At 38.8% G+C, this 17,295-nt stretch overlaps 1 protein-coding gene across 2 annotated transcripts; it reads left to right on the forward strand.

The window, feature by feature from the left end:
- Positions 1-1,304: 1,304 nt before the first annotated feature.
- Positions 1,305-17,029, forward strand: LOC136440081 (sodium-independent sulfate anion transporter-like). 2 transcript variants are annotated; one of them, XM_066435864.1, is made up of 18 exons: positions 1,305-1,717; positions 4,369-4,561; positions 5,064-5,149; positions 6,515-6,594; positions 7,285-7,439; positions 7,837-8,012; positions 8,820-8,892; positions 9,182-9,232; positions 9,490-9,606; positions 9,940-10,080; positions 10,513-10,571; positions 11,096-11,167; positions 11,569-11,680; positions 11,875-11,942; positions 12,806-12,871; positions 13,273-13,360; positions 13,659-13,739; positions 14,850-17,029. In XM_066435864.1, the coding sequence occupies exons 1-18, from the start codon at positions 1,499-1,501 to the stop codon at positions 14,996-14,998; spliced, it is 1,986 nt and encodes a 661-aa protein (XP_066291961.1). In that variant the 5' UTR covers positions 1,305-1,498; the 3' UTR covers positions 14,999-17,029. The 2 variants fall into 2 exon arrangements, with proteins under 2 accessions (XP_066291961.1, XP_066291962.1); XM_066435865.1 differs by lacking the exon at positions 13,659-13,739.
- The last annotated feature ends 266 nt before the right edge of the window (positions 17,030-17,295 follow it).

Consider the following 17,295-nt stretch of genomic DNA (forward strand, 5'->3'; position numbering starts at 1 on the left):
TAGCGGACTAGTAAAGCTAAGAAGGCTGGACTTCAGGCTATCATTTTATACCCTTATAACAATCGCGTACGCCAGTTTTTTTTGCACAATTTAATATCCCGCCCTTGAACAGTAGTTCTATGATGAGTATTGTTCAACGGTCTTCAGTGGCGCTTATAGAGAGAGAGACATGTTCAGATGTAACTGCGGTAGGTCAGTATGTTTGCTATGTTTTAATGTCTTTATGTTTAGTCATTTCACATAGATTTTCGATCTGTACATTGCATAGTAACAGTCATTCACATAGAATTACCTGGGCCGAACCGTCCTGGACCTGGGGCCGAATCGTCCTCGGCTTGGGGCCGAACCGTCCTGGCATTGGGGCCGAAACGTCGGGGCCGAAATGCCCTGATACCGTTTGACCTACATAACGTTACATGTATTGATCATTATGGAATAGAATACGAAAATTAAACAAAAGCATGGAGGGGATTTGAACTGGCGAAGGTTCATATGCCCAAAGGCCAATTGGAAGTACATGGTAAAAACCTTGGTAAAAACATAGGAGACATACACGTGGCAATGGACAGTGATTGTCATTATTGCATATGTAAGAGACGACTCAAATTCTAGTGTTGGCTGTTAGAATCTAGTATCAGGCAGATGTTTGACTTTTTTTTTGGAAGCAGCGTGACGAAGTCGAAAAGACCGTTGTACGCGTTGTGAAAGTGACCAGTTTCCGTGGAATCGCTTGGAAACAGCTGCCTCCTTCGTTACTTTCTTGATCGGAGGTACAAATGAAGAAGTATTCGTTTCATTCATGTACCTTATGCGCTCTTTAAGAAAATACATTTTATGGACTGTGACAATCGCCGGTGTCCTAAATGCTCCTAATAGATTAACTGATGGCTTTTTGACAGGATACTTATGATCCGCGTGGCGATTCTGATGATAAAACAAGATGATTGTCTTTGACATAAAGAGATACACTTTTGACTCATCCTAATGCATTGTTTGCTTCGTGGAGTTAAACTCCTCGACATACTTAAAGCGAGGAACCTCATTGGTTAACGTTTGAAGCAGTGGGTTTGAAGGAACCCGACGGTCCAATGAGGGCAGTTCAAAGCCTTTAAAATGCATTAATTTTTTTGTAACAGAATTTCCCAAACCCTTTCGTCAATGTTTGGATAATTTTTTCATCATGCGATCATACTCAATATGCTTAGTAAACCCAGCTTAAGAAGCAAGAGGTATTAAATTTTACGTAAACTTTGAAATTCAAGATGATGTTGTGCTCGATAACAATTGGTGATAGGAACTGTGGTATGATACCGTTAGGTCAAAGGTTGACGGCTGATATCGGGCACGCAAGTGACACTCTACAAACACGTCAAAGTCCGCACGGCGTTTTCCACAGCGTTATAGCCATGTGCTGGTCGCAAACGGACTGAAAACTCGCAACATAAATAATCCAGTAAAGTAGCAAGATCCTAGAAGGTCTTCAAGTAAGTAGGAGTGGATGGCAGCGGTCCTGAGGAAGTGTAAAAGAAATGGCGTCAAATTGGTCCAGCAAACGTGTTCTGTCCGCTTTCTCAAGAAGAGACTACCGATCGTTGGCTGGCTCCCCAAGTACAACCTCGAGAAGTTCCAGGGAGATCTGATCGCAGGCTTGACGGTCGGTTTGACAGTGATCCCCCAGGGTTTGGCGTATGCTGCAGTCGCAGAGCTACCACTTCAGGTGAGCTATGATTATTTGGACTTGACCGGAAGTGTCAGTGTGATGGAGGGAGGGGGGCAGGGACTCAATTCTATGATATTTGATATATAGTTGTCAGAATCTGTCATTTTTAGCACAACTGGTAAATAGCTAAGACGTACCAAGGAGGTTTTGACGTACCAATGGTGTAAAGTTTCATGATGATTAAAGGGGCCGGCCTAGGTCAACTTAAGGTCACTCATGTCAGTTGTGAATGCAAACACATCGATCGATTGTCTTAACCTCATTAAAATATCTATTCAGAGTTTTGGTATAAAACCTGTTTTTCCAGTCCTATCCATATCCTTAGTCACTGACGAGAGACAGCGAATGCTGTCTGAAACGTCTTGACTGTTTCAAAATTTTATCCAGTTGCTTGAGTAACTATTTTTGGTGTATCTTACTAGCTGGATGTCTAACCTTCATCAACACATCGACCATCGGTCTCGTCAAAGAAACCTATGAAAGTGGTGGACGCTTCCACTACTGAACTATTTAGCAATTAATACCCAGCCTCACCCTATCAGTAATACCAGTTTTTTGGTCAGTATAAAAGATTGAGAGATGATGTCCCTGTTTAGAGCTGTCCACAAAGTAGAACTGACGGGTCACCCTCAGGCACTTTAAGTAGAGAAACCCGATTCCTTTGGTGGAAGCAAACTGCAAAAGAATAATTTGGTCAAAGCCATCATAGAAATTAGAATGTGAATGCATTCTAGGGTTGCCCAAAAAAGTATACAATTTAGGAACTGTAAACTTGCTACATTTGCCTGCTCATTGACAGAATAACGTTAGAAAGTAGAAAAACAACCATGTTAAAGAAGATGATGTGATAAAATCACTACAGACAATGTTCAGCAACGGTTAAATAGGCCAAGGATCCTTTGACTGAATAATGTATGTATCTGAAAAGCTGGTATGATTAGCTGTAGGGCAGTGATACTGGCTCTACAGTACAGATATTTAAATGTCAGCTTTGTTATTCATATCACTGAGGGCATTTTTGAAATGTATCTTCATCATTTAAAGTAAAGAGGGAGATGCGCTATGACACTATTACTACTAAGACAAACTTCATCCTATCTGGTACACAAAGCGATATTTTCTATGTACTGTTGTCATGTCCGACTCCTATATCCACCCACATAGGTCAATTTCTCTATAAATCATTCCAAAAGCGAGACAGAATTATCCATACATGACTGTATTGTAACCCATATACTGGTACAGTAGAATCCGCTTAACTCATTTGTCAGCGTTTTCGGTGCAATTATCCGGCTGGTGCAATTATGCGAAATGCCCAGCTGGACCGCACAACCATGGGCGAGGGGGTGTATTGTTAGTCAGAAACATTAGCACAAAGAAAACAGACGAAATTATTCAGTTATTAACTTTATTTATTGACCCTTTGCTAAAATAAAGAAATGACTACGAACCTGTTTTGATTTTGCATTCTTTCATTTTTCCATGCGATCTACCGCATTACAACACACGTAATAATACAGGGGAGGCATTCTGAAACATCGTCATGCCACCCATGGGATAACAGTTTCTGTGTTACATTACGTAGAGTGCAGTTGTCGATTTACGTAAATCATGTACCGCCATGAAACTAGGAATTGAAACTAAAACTTGGTTACTGATTACGGGTGACCCGCCCGGGACCTCCCATACGATTCTTATCGACGTAACTGCCAATGGAGACCGCCTTGTTTTGTTACTCAAAACAGTTTGGCGGTATTGCGCCTTTACACCGGCAGGTATCGGCTCATTTGTACCGCGTTTGCCGATTTTAGCGCACCTTTTCAGTTAACTTGTTGAGGATTTTTTTAAAAAAAATGGTGCAGTTATCCGGCATTGGTGCCCATGCGCGGTGCAGATATGCGGAGTCACTAACAATGCAGTGAATGGGAACCGGTTTTGGATATTGGGATTCGGTGCAATTAAACGGAAGGTGCGTTTATCCGAGGTGCAATTAAGTGGCTTCGTCTGTATTGATAATATTTTGTAGGATAGATAAGCCTTGTTGATTCAATGCCACACACTGTACCATGTACGATTGTTGAGCAATAAAGTTCATTCATTCATTCATGGATATCTTGTCAAGCACAAAGATTGTGTTTATGAACTCTACAAATACTGAAAAATAGATGATAATGAGTCAATGTTTTCCCTCTGGAGATGTCAGTGTATTAAGCAATTGCAATTTGATTAGTGATAAGTCTTAATCTAAATTTAGTTCCTATGTGACTTGACAAGTCCCATTAGCAGCCATACTGTTGAGATGGAGTGAAGGCCTACAGTTTACAGATGTATGTGTCATTTGCGCTTCATTGGGCCACTTTTTATCTTCTACTACATGTATGTAGTAATCAGCAGGTGATATACCATTCTGCCCTGTAGCCTACAGAGAAGGGCTAAGCATAGATATGGATCCCTTGCCAATGCCAACCTTTGTCATCTTTGTCATGTTCCCCTTCCTCCTTTAGTAGAAATAAATTATTCTTAAGTGAGTGAAAATATGCAGTATGACATGCATAGTATGAGTATGAGTATGACATGCATAAAAACATTACCTTAAAAAATAGTCACAATTGATTATTTATATGTTATTTTTTGTTCTCACTCGACAGTATGGTCTGTATTCAGCCTTTATGGGCTGTTTCATCTACTGCCTGTTTGGCACATCGAAGGACGTCACACTGGGACCAACGGCTATCATATCTCTAATGACGGCGGAGTACGCAAAGGGGGAACCTAAGCTCGCTATTGCTCTCTGCCTTTGTGCAGGACTTGTACAGTTTACCATGGGTGTCTTACAGTTAGGTGAGTGTGAATGCTGGTGTTTAGTGGTGTGGATCTAAACCCGAGTTTAGGTTTAGGTTCGGACTCGAGTCCAGAGGTTTAGGTTCAAGTCCGGACTTGAAAGTCCGGACCTGAACAATAATTTTGGAATATTTTTTCGTGTTACATGTAAAATTGCATATTGGCAGATCCGCACCACTACTGGTGTTCTTGATGTTTCTGACCAGAATGTCACTTATATATATAATTTTACTATCTCACAATTGCAACTACTTCTATGTGAACTCATGGAGATAAACTTACATGTAATTGTAGTCCACTGCCTTTGTTGCTGTTGCTAGATTGATAATTTTTTTCATTTCCAAACTGCTAGTAGAATTATTGAGATCATCTATCTGAATGAGGAGACAGTTTCTTTAATAAAAAGGAGAGTATCTTGGAGCCTTATCTCTATACATATAGGATGATCATTTTGATCCTTGTCCAGGTTTAACATGAAGGCTCATTATGTTTTGTTCTGTAGGTTTTTTAGTGAATTTTATGGCGTTCCCGGTCATCTCAGGGTATATGTCTGCAGCAGCTGTCATCATCGGGTGTGGTCAGCTGAAGGTAAGGCATACATGTACACTCACAGTACAGCACAAGTCTATCAGTATCATCCAGAAAACTTTCTCGCATGTATTGATTCTATGTTCCTGCCTGTAGAACTGAGTCTGCTAGCCTACCATCTGTACACAAGCTTTGCTGACTATTCTTCCCTAAGATTCAGTACTTTTTTGAACCTGCATGACAAAAGTTTGATCCCTCTCTCTGCTTATGTATTTTGTCATTGTTAAATGGAACACATAGATTGCTGAAAAACTGCCATCTTTTGTTTTCATATCCTTCAACAACAATAGTATTAGAGTTGCACCTCTTTTGGTTTGGTTATGGCTTGCATAGTGGTGTTCCTTCAATATGGGCACATTTTTGGCCATGACTGTACCATATTGCATTTTTGTATGAACACCATGAAAACCTCCATATGCATGGTAGTGTTTTATATTTACTTCTATATTTAACATGGTTATTTTATTCCTATTTCTCCTTCTAAGTAACAATACGGGGTAGAACTAGGTAGGTCTGTAGTGGCTTCTTTTGTGAGTGAAGACTGTGCTGTGTGTGTTGTAAGTTTCATACATGCATGTTGTCCAGGGGAAACGTCTTGTGGCTTCTTTAGGCCACACCAATTCAATTTGTTGGTTCTCGGATTTTCATAAAATATGCTTAACTGTAAAAATGTAATGAAATCAAGGGCAGGTTATTGGCCTTGTGCATTATACTTTTATAGAGTAGATAAATACAGTCATATTCAAGTTTTCTTCCCTGCCCCATGTTTTTGTGATGTCCATTTGCTATATTTTAACCTTGAAATGTCCCAGAACCAAAATAGATTGGTGTGGCCTTATGTGTAAATTAGTACATAAACAACCATGTAAGGGACAGACCAAGAAATATCTTGGTTTGGGGGGGGGGTGTAAAAAAATTAAAAAAGAAAAAGGAAATTTACAGAAGAAAAATATACATGCACAAAATGTGGACCTGAAATAAACATCTTTACACAACCAGCCTATGATACATCTTGCACTGTCTGTAAGATCAATGGAAACATGATGTACACATTGTACTTTGTGGAATAAGTAAGTCAGAAAATCTTTTGGTAATTCATACACAGCACTTTCAATGGCTTTGCTTTCATGTAACACTAACACAGTAACACTATAATTTTCTAAAAGCCATTGTCGTAACTATCATATTGACCAAGTTACTAAATGATACATTTATTCTATTATTGTGTACAGTATTTATGTATTTTTGCAGTTTTTGAAGAGCAAAACCATACATGACACAACACAATGTACATTGTATATATATACTATAACTACAATCTGTATTACATATGACAAATGCATGTTTGTTACCTACCCATTGTAGCTCATCTTTGGATTGAAAAATGTTCGGAGAGAGTTCATCTGGAACATCTATGATACATTCAGGAAAATACCAGAGACAAAGTGAGTGCAGTAAGGATTTGGTTGTCCTGTTGTGTTTACACTTTGTACATTATTTCTCATTCTGACTATAGTGTGCTTATAGTTATCTATCATGTAGAATCAATCATTCTTTTACAAGTACAGTCAAAATTGTCAATAGCAGTCACTCAAGGGACTGGCGAAAACTGGCTGCTATGGGCAGGTAGCTGCTAGGGAGAAAAGGTTGATTACCGTAATTGACCTAACGACCACGTCCAAAAGACGACCATCGGCTCAAAACGACCGGTTTCGGACGCTCCCGATTTTTCCCCCATAGACTCAAGCATTAAGCAATGTGTCCACGACGACCACTTGTCTTCTGTGACCGCGACCAATGTGTGGCGACGTCATTTTTTAATGATAAGTTGCTGGAAATCACGGTTAAATCGGCCTGTTCGAGATGGCGTAACAGTACATGTAGATGTATCCGTGAACAGTTTCATAAGATTGCTAAATCGCTGGATAACAAAGTTCTTTGCACACCACCAAGTCTTTTTACCTGGCCGATGTTTTGGTGACCATCTGTGGCCGACGTTTTGGTGACCATCTGTCACCCTCTTCAGGGCAACACTGACTGGTTCTACTTTTCTTTACAGTAGATGTAGTTGTGTGGACAAGGTATCGTAAACAATTGTGAGAAGTCATTTTTGATTGAATGTGTTTGTTTTCCAGTCACTGGGACCTGACTCTAGGAATCATATCTTTTGTCATACTGTTGATAATGAAGTGGTTAAAGGACAGAAACTGGGACAAAAACAGGGACCCCTTCACACCCCTCACCACACGACAGAGGGTCGGGAGGAAGGCTATATGGCTCATAGGAACAGGTGAGACCAGCTTACGGATATTTTGTCAAGGATTTTGTATGTTGATTTTACAAGATTGTGATAGAAGAGAAGGAGATGAATGTGTAGAAGAGCTACAACCTGAAGAATGAATGTTTCTGTGTACTGTATTTTGACTGGGTTGGGATGCCATCACTTGTAGTATACATTTATTAATACATGTGTAAAAAAAGTATTTAACTTTTGTAAGACTTAGATCTTGAAACTTGCTACAGTAGCACCTACATTTTTTACAGTACATTCTTGGTTTTGTTGTAAAAAAAGTCTATGAAAAAAGTTATGAGTGGAGCTCAGTCTTATTTGGTTATTTGGCTGTATAATTTTTGACTGTTTCAAACTTGTACAAATGTATTTCTATTGTTTCTTTCTCGATCTCCAGGAAGGAATGCTCTTATTGTAATTGTGACGACAATCTTTGCTGGCGTTCTCTTCAGCAACAACATCAGACCCTTCACAATGACAAAAGACGTGCCACCAGGGTTCCCAGATGTGGGGCCCCCTAGCTTCTCATATGAGCATAACAATCGTACTGTAGAAGGGGAAGAGTTCTTCAGTGTAAGTGTGTGCAGTTATCACCCCGACCAATCAAACCATGTGAATCGCATTGAAACTCGTATCAGCCATTTCCCGACAAATCCCTTTCCAACTTGCGTTAATGACTACATCTGACAAAACAAACTCACCAGTGAGATGGTGGAGGGTGTCAGCTTTCCAAAAATGTTTTTAGATTGACAATTTTGGCACTTTGGAAGTGATTGAAAGTGACCACGATTTAACGTTTACAAAATGATAGTTTCTGCTACTTTTCTCTCAACGTTAAATCGCGGTCACTTTCAGTCACTTCCAAAGTGCCAAAATTGTCAATCTGAAAAGATCTTTGGAAAGCTGACACTCTCCACCATCTCACTGGCAAGTTTGTTTTGTCAGTTGTAGTCGTTAACGCAAGTTAGAAAGCGATTTGTCGGGAAATGGCTGATATGAATCTGAGTTTCAATGCGATTCACGTGGTTTGACTGGTCGGGGTGAGTTATGTGAACTGCCTTTTTAAGTGTAACAGAATACATCAATGACTATGTGCTCAGTCTGCAAGTTGTCACTATTATTTTGTGCACATAGAACATTTTGAAGCAGAAGAGAAAAAGTGTTTTAAATGATGGTATTATCCACAGGGTGGAAAAGGTTTACGGTCATGTTCGGGACAGAATGATAATGATGAAACCAAAGCACAAGCCTAATACTTTTGACTTAGCGCTGCTACAACATCCCTGTCCAGATAGATTGTTATTAGTGCCACCATGCAAATAACAATATGCATTGCAGAAAGCCTGGACATAAAAACAAAATGTACATGTTTTCTTGCAGCATTTAGGTGCTGGGATTGCAGTCTTACCTCTCATTGCAATACTTGAGACCATTGCTTATGGTAAAGCTTTTGGTAAGTCTTCTTTCACCTCACTTATTGTAGGACCAAGCTTGTGCAATAGTCTAATTCTTTATTTTGGGATAGTTGAATTGGCAGTTTAGATTTAATGCTTTATTATAATGGCAAATTTTAGTTGGCACATTTACTCAAAAATTGCTAAGATATATCCTGGCAAGTATGAACATGAAAATCTTTTAGATAGTTATTGAAATGCTTTGCTTGCAGCATTACCAATTCACTTGCCAGTCACACTTAAGTTAACACTGGTGATAACATTCTCTTAATCTTGCTTCCTTTGCAGCTAGTAGGAACAAATACAGAATAGATGCTACGCAAGAACTCTTAGCACTTGGTAAGTACACATGACAAGCAACATACAACGTAATTTCATATTTTGTAATGCATCAAAAGGCAATGATAATACTGGTATATTATATATAGGTATAGATTTTTGAGTTGAGACGAAACAGGATTGTAGACCAGAAAGTTTAATGCTGTAGGTGACCATCTTGCAGAATAGTGCTCCTATTGTGGTCTGCACATGTGACCTCTTAAGAACTGAAGAGTTTTCTTGAGAATGTAGATCTAATTTGATCCTTCCCTCCTCAGGCATTGCCAACATAGTGAGTTCGTTCTTCGGGTCATACCCGATGTCGTGTAGCTGCTCCAGAACAGCCATCAACTCCACCAGCGGGGTCAGGACGCCGTTAGGGGGGATTTTTGCAGGTCAGCATTTTGTTTTGCTTTATCTTAACATGAAGTCGCACTGAACTGGATAGAGATGAACGACACGCTATGATGATCTTAACATTACATTATACCTGCAGTATTTAGCCTTCATCCTGTTGAGGTAGCCAATTGGCAAGAAATTTGCATTGGTTATGAGGTTAGGCAGCAGGGAGAAGGTTAAGTATGGGAATTTCTGTCATCATTACAATGTACAACATAGAAAGCACTTACCTCATACTCATGTTACCCATAATGTTGTATATTGTGTCTTTTGTATTGTTTACATGACTGTTCATTTACTAGTATTTGTTTCCTCTCGTTTATGCACAGGTTTGCTGGTGATCCTAGCTCTAGCGTTCATCATGCCATATTTCCAGTACATCCCCAGTGCAGTGCTTGGAGCTGTGATCATTGCCTCAGTCATCAACATGTTTGAGTATCAGGTCATCCCCAAACAGTGGAGGATACACAGTGAGTTTAGATACTGGGTTGTTTAGTCTATATTGAAAAATTATCATAATTGTACAAGCTATTCACTAGGCTATATTAGAAAATTATCATAATTGTACAATTTATTCACTTGTGTCACATATGTATTTTAGATTGTTGAATGTAATTTTCTGGGAAGTAGAGCTGAAACAAATAAGAATAGTATAATGAAAACTCAAAACCTTTTTCCTTCTAGAGACAATCCTGATATGTTGAAAATTTGATGAGTACATAGTGTCAGTGCTAGCGATTGGTGCCATGAACATCGGTCAGAAAATAGAGGAAGGGACAGCAATGCAGAAATCTCCTATAGTGCATGAAAACTTAGCTTAATATCATACAGTGTATGAAAACTTAGCTTGATATGAAAACATTTTCATAAGTGAAGCTGACAAACCTTTTTTCCCAACACAGAACCAGACTTGTTAGTGTGGATTGTGTGCTTCCTCTGTGTGTTGTTTCTCGGAATCCAGGTAACCACTTTGTTATTTTCCATATTTGGGACTATGAAATAAACCTGATGGATATTGCAGAATATTCTGAAATAACATTCTGTTGACTAGCTTTTGATATTGGTATAGAATTTCATAGGCATGACAATTATTTGAATTAAATCATACATGATGACCCAAAAAATGTGGGCTCGGGCTACTTAGTGATTTGTAGAAAGTACCTATTGGAGGTACATGAATTAAGTCCCTTTTTTATGTGAAAATGCTTGAACTTTTGTTTGTAGTACTGTAAATGCAGAAATGTTCGCAGTGGTTTTATGTTTGCGGTTTTCGCGGTGAACTTTCAGCGCGAACTTATAAACACCGCGAAACCTTTTGCCCACCTATGACTGCAGCTCTGCTATTGTTTCAAACACGAACTTAGAACCACCGCGAACACTCCATTTTCTGCCTACAACGAAATAAAAACCATGCGAACTAAAAAATGCATTTACAGTATGCCTTGTGTTAGATCTGTAATCTGATTCGTCTTGTTTCCACAACAGTTTGGCATCCTTGTTGGAGTGGGCCTGGGGCTGATTATTGAGCTGTATGGATTAGCTAAACCTGGCACAAAGGTACTGCAGTGTTCTACATGGTTTGATGACTTATTTGTGACTTTCTGAAGATCTTGCCATGTCTTCATGCTAGTTGTATATCTAAAATGTACATTCATGTTTTGCAGTTCATCAATAAGATTTTCCTTGAAGGGGACATTAAGTGGTTGGTCTTGTGCCTGACAATAACCTTAAGCTACTGATTTCGACCCACAACCCTTTAAAATATATATGAATTAGGGAAAACCTCAGTGTTGTGAGGTCAAAAGACATCACATCACAACACTTTCAGGCAGTGGCCTTCTTTCTCATAGGAAACTATCATGGTAAATAAAAAGACACATGATGAAGGGTAGATCAAGTAAGAAGAGTCAAAATGCCAGTATCTTGTGATTTTTAACTTATTTTGCAACCTTTCCTAGGTTGACACTATTGACTGCTGTCCAAAAATTGCTGTAGTGAGGTTTGACAAGGGTCTGTCCTTCCCTGCCTCAGACTTCATTGTCACAACCATCCACGATGCTGGCTTGGATGGTAAGTGGCCTGCTAAAAGTGAAAACCATCTCATAATAGACAACAGTACCATTACTAATAAAATCACATACTTTATCCAAAATCATGAATGTATGACAGATAGATGTGTTTAGGTTCATGCTGATTATAGCTGTTTGTCTTTGCTGTCTGTTTGTTTATTTGTTTGTTTATCTTTTATGTTTGCTGTTTTTCAGAGCCACCCTACAAACCTGTCATTCTAGACTTCACACATGTGTCACATCTAGACTTCAGTGTCATCAGGGTAGGAGTTTTCTTAGAATGCATGAACACTTGAATGTTTCAAACAGGCGACACTCTAAATCTGGGAAGACACTCTAAACCCAGAAAATTGTAGTTTTTTTCTACGTAAATTGACCAAAATGAATGTATGTCTATATATGATGTCTAAGTATGATGTAACAGAAGGTTATCAGTATCAAGGTAACAGTTTGATGTCTCCAGGGATATGGGCAGTTCCGCAGAATTCTGTGGATTTCTTCAGAATTCTGTGGATTTCTTCAGAATTCTGCAGAATTCTGATGATGTCAGCCAGAATTCTGATGATGTCAGTCAGAATTCTGATGATGTCAGTCAGAATTCTAATGATGTCAGTCAGAATCCTGATGATGTCAGCCAGAATTCGGATGATGTCAGCCAGAATTCGGATGATGTCAGCCAGAATTCGGATGATGTCAGCCAGAATTCTGGAAAACTTAGACAGTATTCTGGAAACCTTAGACAGAATTCTGGAAACCTTAGACAGAATTTGGACAAACTGTATATTTTGTAGAATAAAAAATGTTTCCCTTTTAGTTATTGGTATTCTCCATCATGATCATCATCAGTATCAGATAATGTTATTGTCTTCCCAAAAATTATTTCTTACAGTTTTCCGGATTTGATGTGTCTATCAGGATTTATAGTGTCGCTTATTGTCATTGTCTTGTGTCTTGTTGTAACAAGTAGATTTTTAGAAGTAAAATGCAACTTATAACAAGTTTTACTGTATTTTTTCGTAAGTTGACAAAGATTGACAATACTTGAATGAGTAAGTGAGTGAAAACTGCTAGTTCCATGTAACCTCTCCTGTCCAACTAACGAATGACCTGCTTTTGAACTTTTCAGTCACTTGCCCTCTCCGTTGAAGAGTATGGCACAAACAACACACCATTGTATTTTGCCTGTGTCAATGTAAGTAAAGGAACTCTGAATGGCTGCTGTCATACACAATCATGTAGTTTGTAATTTGAATTGAATCTATGTTCTATCTAAGACAAAATATTTTACCTTGCAAATGTTGTATTGGAGTATGTTATAGCTGGTATATTGTATTCAAAGTAGTATGTTTGTAATAGAAGTACTTGACATCTGGTTTAGGCTAGGATGGAAATTATGTATCTTTGTTTAGGCACACACATAGTACATGCATGATAGTCATTGAAACCATCTCTGATTAAAAACAGCTAAGACATGTGTTCTGAAGTACAATTTTTGTGTGTTGATGACAGCTTTGTACAATGATCTCGTAATCTACTTGCTGGCTAATCAGAACATTTTGTACTTACCATTATATTTCTTCTTTGTCTCTGAAGAGGGATTTGGAAGGGAAGCTCAAAAAGGCCAGTATTAAGAACCTGCAGTGTTTCCCAACAGTCCAGCTGGCTACAGAAGCAATCCTTGGTAAGACTTACAATGATTCATGCTACATGTGATTTTACAATTTAAAATCAGTGTTCAAGAAAACTTACGAGGCTTATGAATAATCTGTGATGAAAGTGTATGTTTTGAATGGGGTGAAATTTCTCCCCAAACTGTCTTCCAATGTTGGTGATTTTTGTAAAGCGTGTGTCATGCCTCATTTTTCGTGATGATCTTTTCGATGAAATCCTTAATCATGTGATGCATTTTCCACAATTTTTCTACAAAATTGCACGTCGTGATCTGATGAGAGCTAATGCAATGACTTTCAATGGTACAGATGAAGGCGTACATGGGTGTATAGGCATGGGTTTCAACGAGGGGCAAAACCGGGGAACCCGGAGAATAACCCCCGGTACAGGTAGGAGACAGCCTCTGCCAACCCTCCTCCTGCACGTGGACATGGGAACTGAACTCTCTATTCATGTTTTGTTTTGCTACTGGGCCCGTACCTTTGCTCAGTACCATCTCATCGTGGGTGGCGGAAGGTGCTTCTTTTTGGGGAATTGTTTGGGTCATCTCCTTGTTGTCTGGCCCCTGGTTGTGTTGTGTTATTGTCTGTATTTTGTTGGTATGTTGGTTTACATGGTGGGGCATTCTAGGAAGGCATGCACAAATTTGTCCACTAAATGTCTGTGGAAAACAAACTTGTCTGCAAGATGGCTAAAAAAGAGTGCCTGCAGAAATCACCGGGCTACCTGTCTTTGCACATCTGATCAATAAACTGCTGTTGCTGTAAAAGTCATGATAACAATCGCAGATGTTTAGAAGTCTAGCAGTGTTAACAGTGTTTATTTTAATGAAATACTTGAAAACTAACATTGCTTTTACATTGTTCCTGGAATGAAAAAGTTATGATATTATCAATTTCAAATTAATCATGCTTGTCAATCAGTATGCATACAGATTAACCTTTTAACCATAGCCACTGAAAAGTTTGAGAGAAACAATTTCACTTGTAAGTTGTATACTTTTCTTCTCTGCAGTCATGCTGCAATCTGTGTGTTCAGTCCCTATTCCATCCTCCTGTCCAGCATGTGTTTTCTGTACTAATAAGTGTCCATGTCAGTGTTTACTAACTGTGTTAGTCGGAATGTTTAACTTTGCATGTGGTTGATGTCACTAAATACATTGTGAAGTATGCATGCAGTCCACTAATTATAAGTGATTCGCCTACTTGAAAAAGATAGGTATTCCTTCAATTGTTAATTGTATATCTAACTGGTTGATTTTTGTTATAGGATCTAATGGTATCATGTTCTAAAAATTTTACACAACAGAACAATTCCTCACATGAAATCGCTTCTTACTGAACCCCCCACCCCCATGACTATGTGGTTCAAATGTCTCCTTGCTAGGGGCCTTCAGAAGTGTTTTCGAAAAGTTCCCATAGTATGTAACAATATCACCCAATTACAAGGGAGACACACATTGCCCTATTCCATCTGTAACTTCTCAGTGTCTTCCACAGGTGCCTCCATAGAGGACGGAGATGTACACCAGCCCATACTGATGACAGAACTGTCCTCAGACCACCTGGACATCTCCAGTGACACAGGAGAAGTTCTACAGAACCACATATCGCCCGCAGACAAAGACAATCATGAGACAGAAGTCTAGTGAACAGTCCAGAAATTACCATCCCCCAATCCTCTCCTGCCAGAGCTGTCACTTTTACCTGACAATATGAAACAGCAGGCAGTGGCCCCGGCCTGTCAACCTGCAACCAACTTCTGGCCAGCTGTCAGCCAATCAGATACTCTCCCCAGCTGTTCTTACAGGGAAAATTACCAGCCAATCACGTTGCCCATTTTGGTCAAGAGGCAATGTGATTGGCTGGTAACTTACCCAGGAACAAATGCTGCCAGAAGAACAGATTACAGGCTGTTATGCCAGGGTGTCTGCTTGCTATCATGCTGACATGCATTGTGTAATACAATTGTTGGCTCTGGCAGTAGATGACCTTTATGGCAAAGTAATCTATTTTATTACATGGATGTATTAAGCATGAGAATGACCATGACAATGTGATCATATTGTTTTGATGAATACTGAGTCTGTAGAAATGAGAAAAAAAAGTCATATAAATTCTGGAATATTTTAGAAGAGGTTACCTTTACCTCATATGCAAAAGTCATATTATCACATTTAATTATGATCTTTAAACTTTCAACTTCTTTTTATCTCAGATGATACTTCACTGCCAGTGTAAGTATAGCGACACATTGTTTAACACATGGCGAGAAAGATGCAGGTAGCTGTAGGACTGATCTCAGAAAATGCCTTTTGTCGTTTTGGATTGTTTTTCAAATGGAGTACCAGCAATAGATCAGATTTGATCCAGCAGGGTAAAAGGGATGTGTGCAACAAATAGAAGGGAAGTTCCTGACTGTCAGCTTGCACTTTTGACAGTCAGGAAAGTCAATTTCTCACAATAATTCTTTGAATTAATAATGATGGTGCCTTAGCTACTGCTGCTAGCAATGGTGTAATTCTATGGCCAACTGTCTACTTAGAATGGCATGAATTTACATGAACAACAGGTATAAGCTTGTCCTGTATGTACACATGTTTCCACTTTTCATAGGACAGGTACTTGTAAGTCTGCATTCCATTAATGATGTTTGACTTATCAAAAATGGTGATAAAGAAAGAAAAACTGTAAAGGCACAATCGTAATGAGATGTATTGCAATTTGAAATCTAGGACTTACTTTCCAAATTTAGAAAGTATTTTGCTGACTGTCAGATGTGGAGAAATTCCTTATGACCCTTTATTGAATGAATTATATAGAATTTGCCTGAATATGCCTCCCACGTTATGCAATTTTTTCAGAGCCAAAAAAAAATTAATTGGTGTGAACCAGGTATAGAAAGAATTGATGATAACAACCCATTGGAAAATATGTTGTGTTTCAGCAAGGATTTCAGGTATCACTGCGGTATATAGGCCTAAAGTAGATTGTTACAGTAGGAGTTGTTTGAAAAAAAAGGTGATAAGAACAGTATATGTTGCAGAATGGAGAAGTATTAGGCAGGGGAGTGATGTGCCTTGTAAAAGCACTTTTCTCTGGTCACCAAGGAGCACATAGCAAATATCTTGGAGACAAAATATACTTTGCTACTTTCTATGAATCATAGTATTTTGTCAATTGAAGTTGATCAAAATATCTTTTATCAGTACTTATCCATTTGTACATATGATTCTACCTCTCAAATCTAGTTGTGTATCAAGATGATAATGCTTGATAGGGAAACCTACTGATCAAATGGGTCCTATGGACCACTTCTCACCGCATAGTGAATATTTCAACATTCTTGTGGTCTATTGGTTGATTTAATCGTTCATTTATGGTACTTGATAGTATTTTATGTAATGAGTAATCACTGAAGTTAAAACCGCACACTGCAATTATATTGCCTAATCATCTTCTTAATGAATTTTCTTTTTTTTAAATATTTTTGTGAAGGAGATATGACAACTGTTAAGGTGATGATATGATTTTGACTTTTTCACCGACTACGGTATTGATTATCTTTTTATCATATCACTTGCAACAGTGAATCATTGTTGCATAATATTTATATAATCACCATAAGGCTCAAATTCGTGAATGGTTGTGGGTGCACAATAAAGGTGATTAGTTTGAAAGCAACTGCCTCAAAGTTTTTGTATCCGAAGCGACAATCCAGAAGTACCTCGTATTTCTCTGTTCCCAAGCTCAACAGTTCTTAGCCTCCATAACAGGCTCTCTGGCACTTTCGGGTGGGCTTATAATACACTCTTGCTGATGATTTCCTTTTGTATTGGGTCGTTTGTGCAGTCAGCCCGTAACCATTTGGCCCCAGGGTTACACAAACGGCCCGCTACAAAAAGACGCCATCAGTAAAAGTGTGTTTTAAGTCCCCAAAAAGCCC

This window comes from Branchiostoma lanceolatum, chromosome 8 (assembly GCF_035083965.1).
Source record: "Branchiostoma lanceolatum isolate klBraLanc5 chromosome 8, klBraLanc5.hap2, whole genome shotgun sequence".
NCBI lineage: Eukaryota > Metazoa > Chordata > Leptocardii > Amphioxiformes > Branchiostomatidae > Branchiostoma > Branchiostoma lanceolatum.

What these genes read in the sequence shown, in the direction of transcription:
- LOC136440081 (XM_066435864.1), top strand. Translation starts at nt 1,499, where the DNA reads ATGGCAGCGGTCCTGAGGAAGTGTAAAAGAAATGGCGTCAAATTGGTC. An exon ending in TGCTTATGGTAAAGCTTTTG is followed by an intron (nt 8,893 to 9,181) that starts GTAAGTCTTCTT and finishes CTTCCTTTGCAG; the next exon opens with CTAGTAGGAACAAATACAGA. An exon ending in GAGAATAACCCCCGGTACAG is followed by an intron (nt 13,740 to 14,849) that starts GTAGGAGACAGC and finishes TGTCTTCCACAG; the next exon opens with GTGCCTCCATAGAGGACGGA.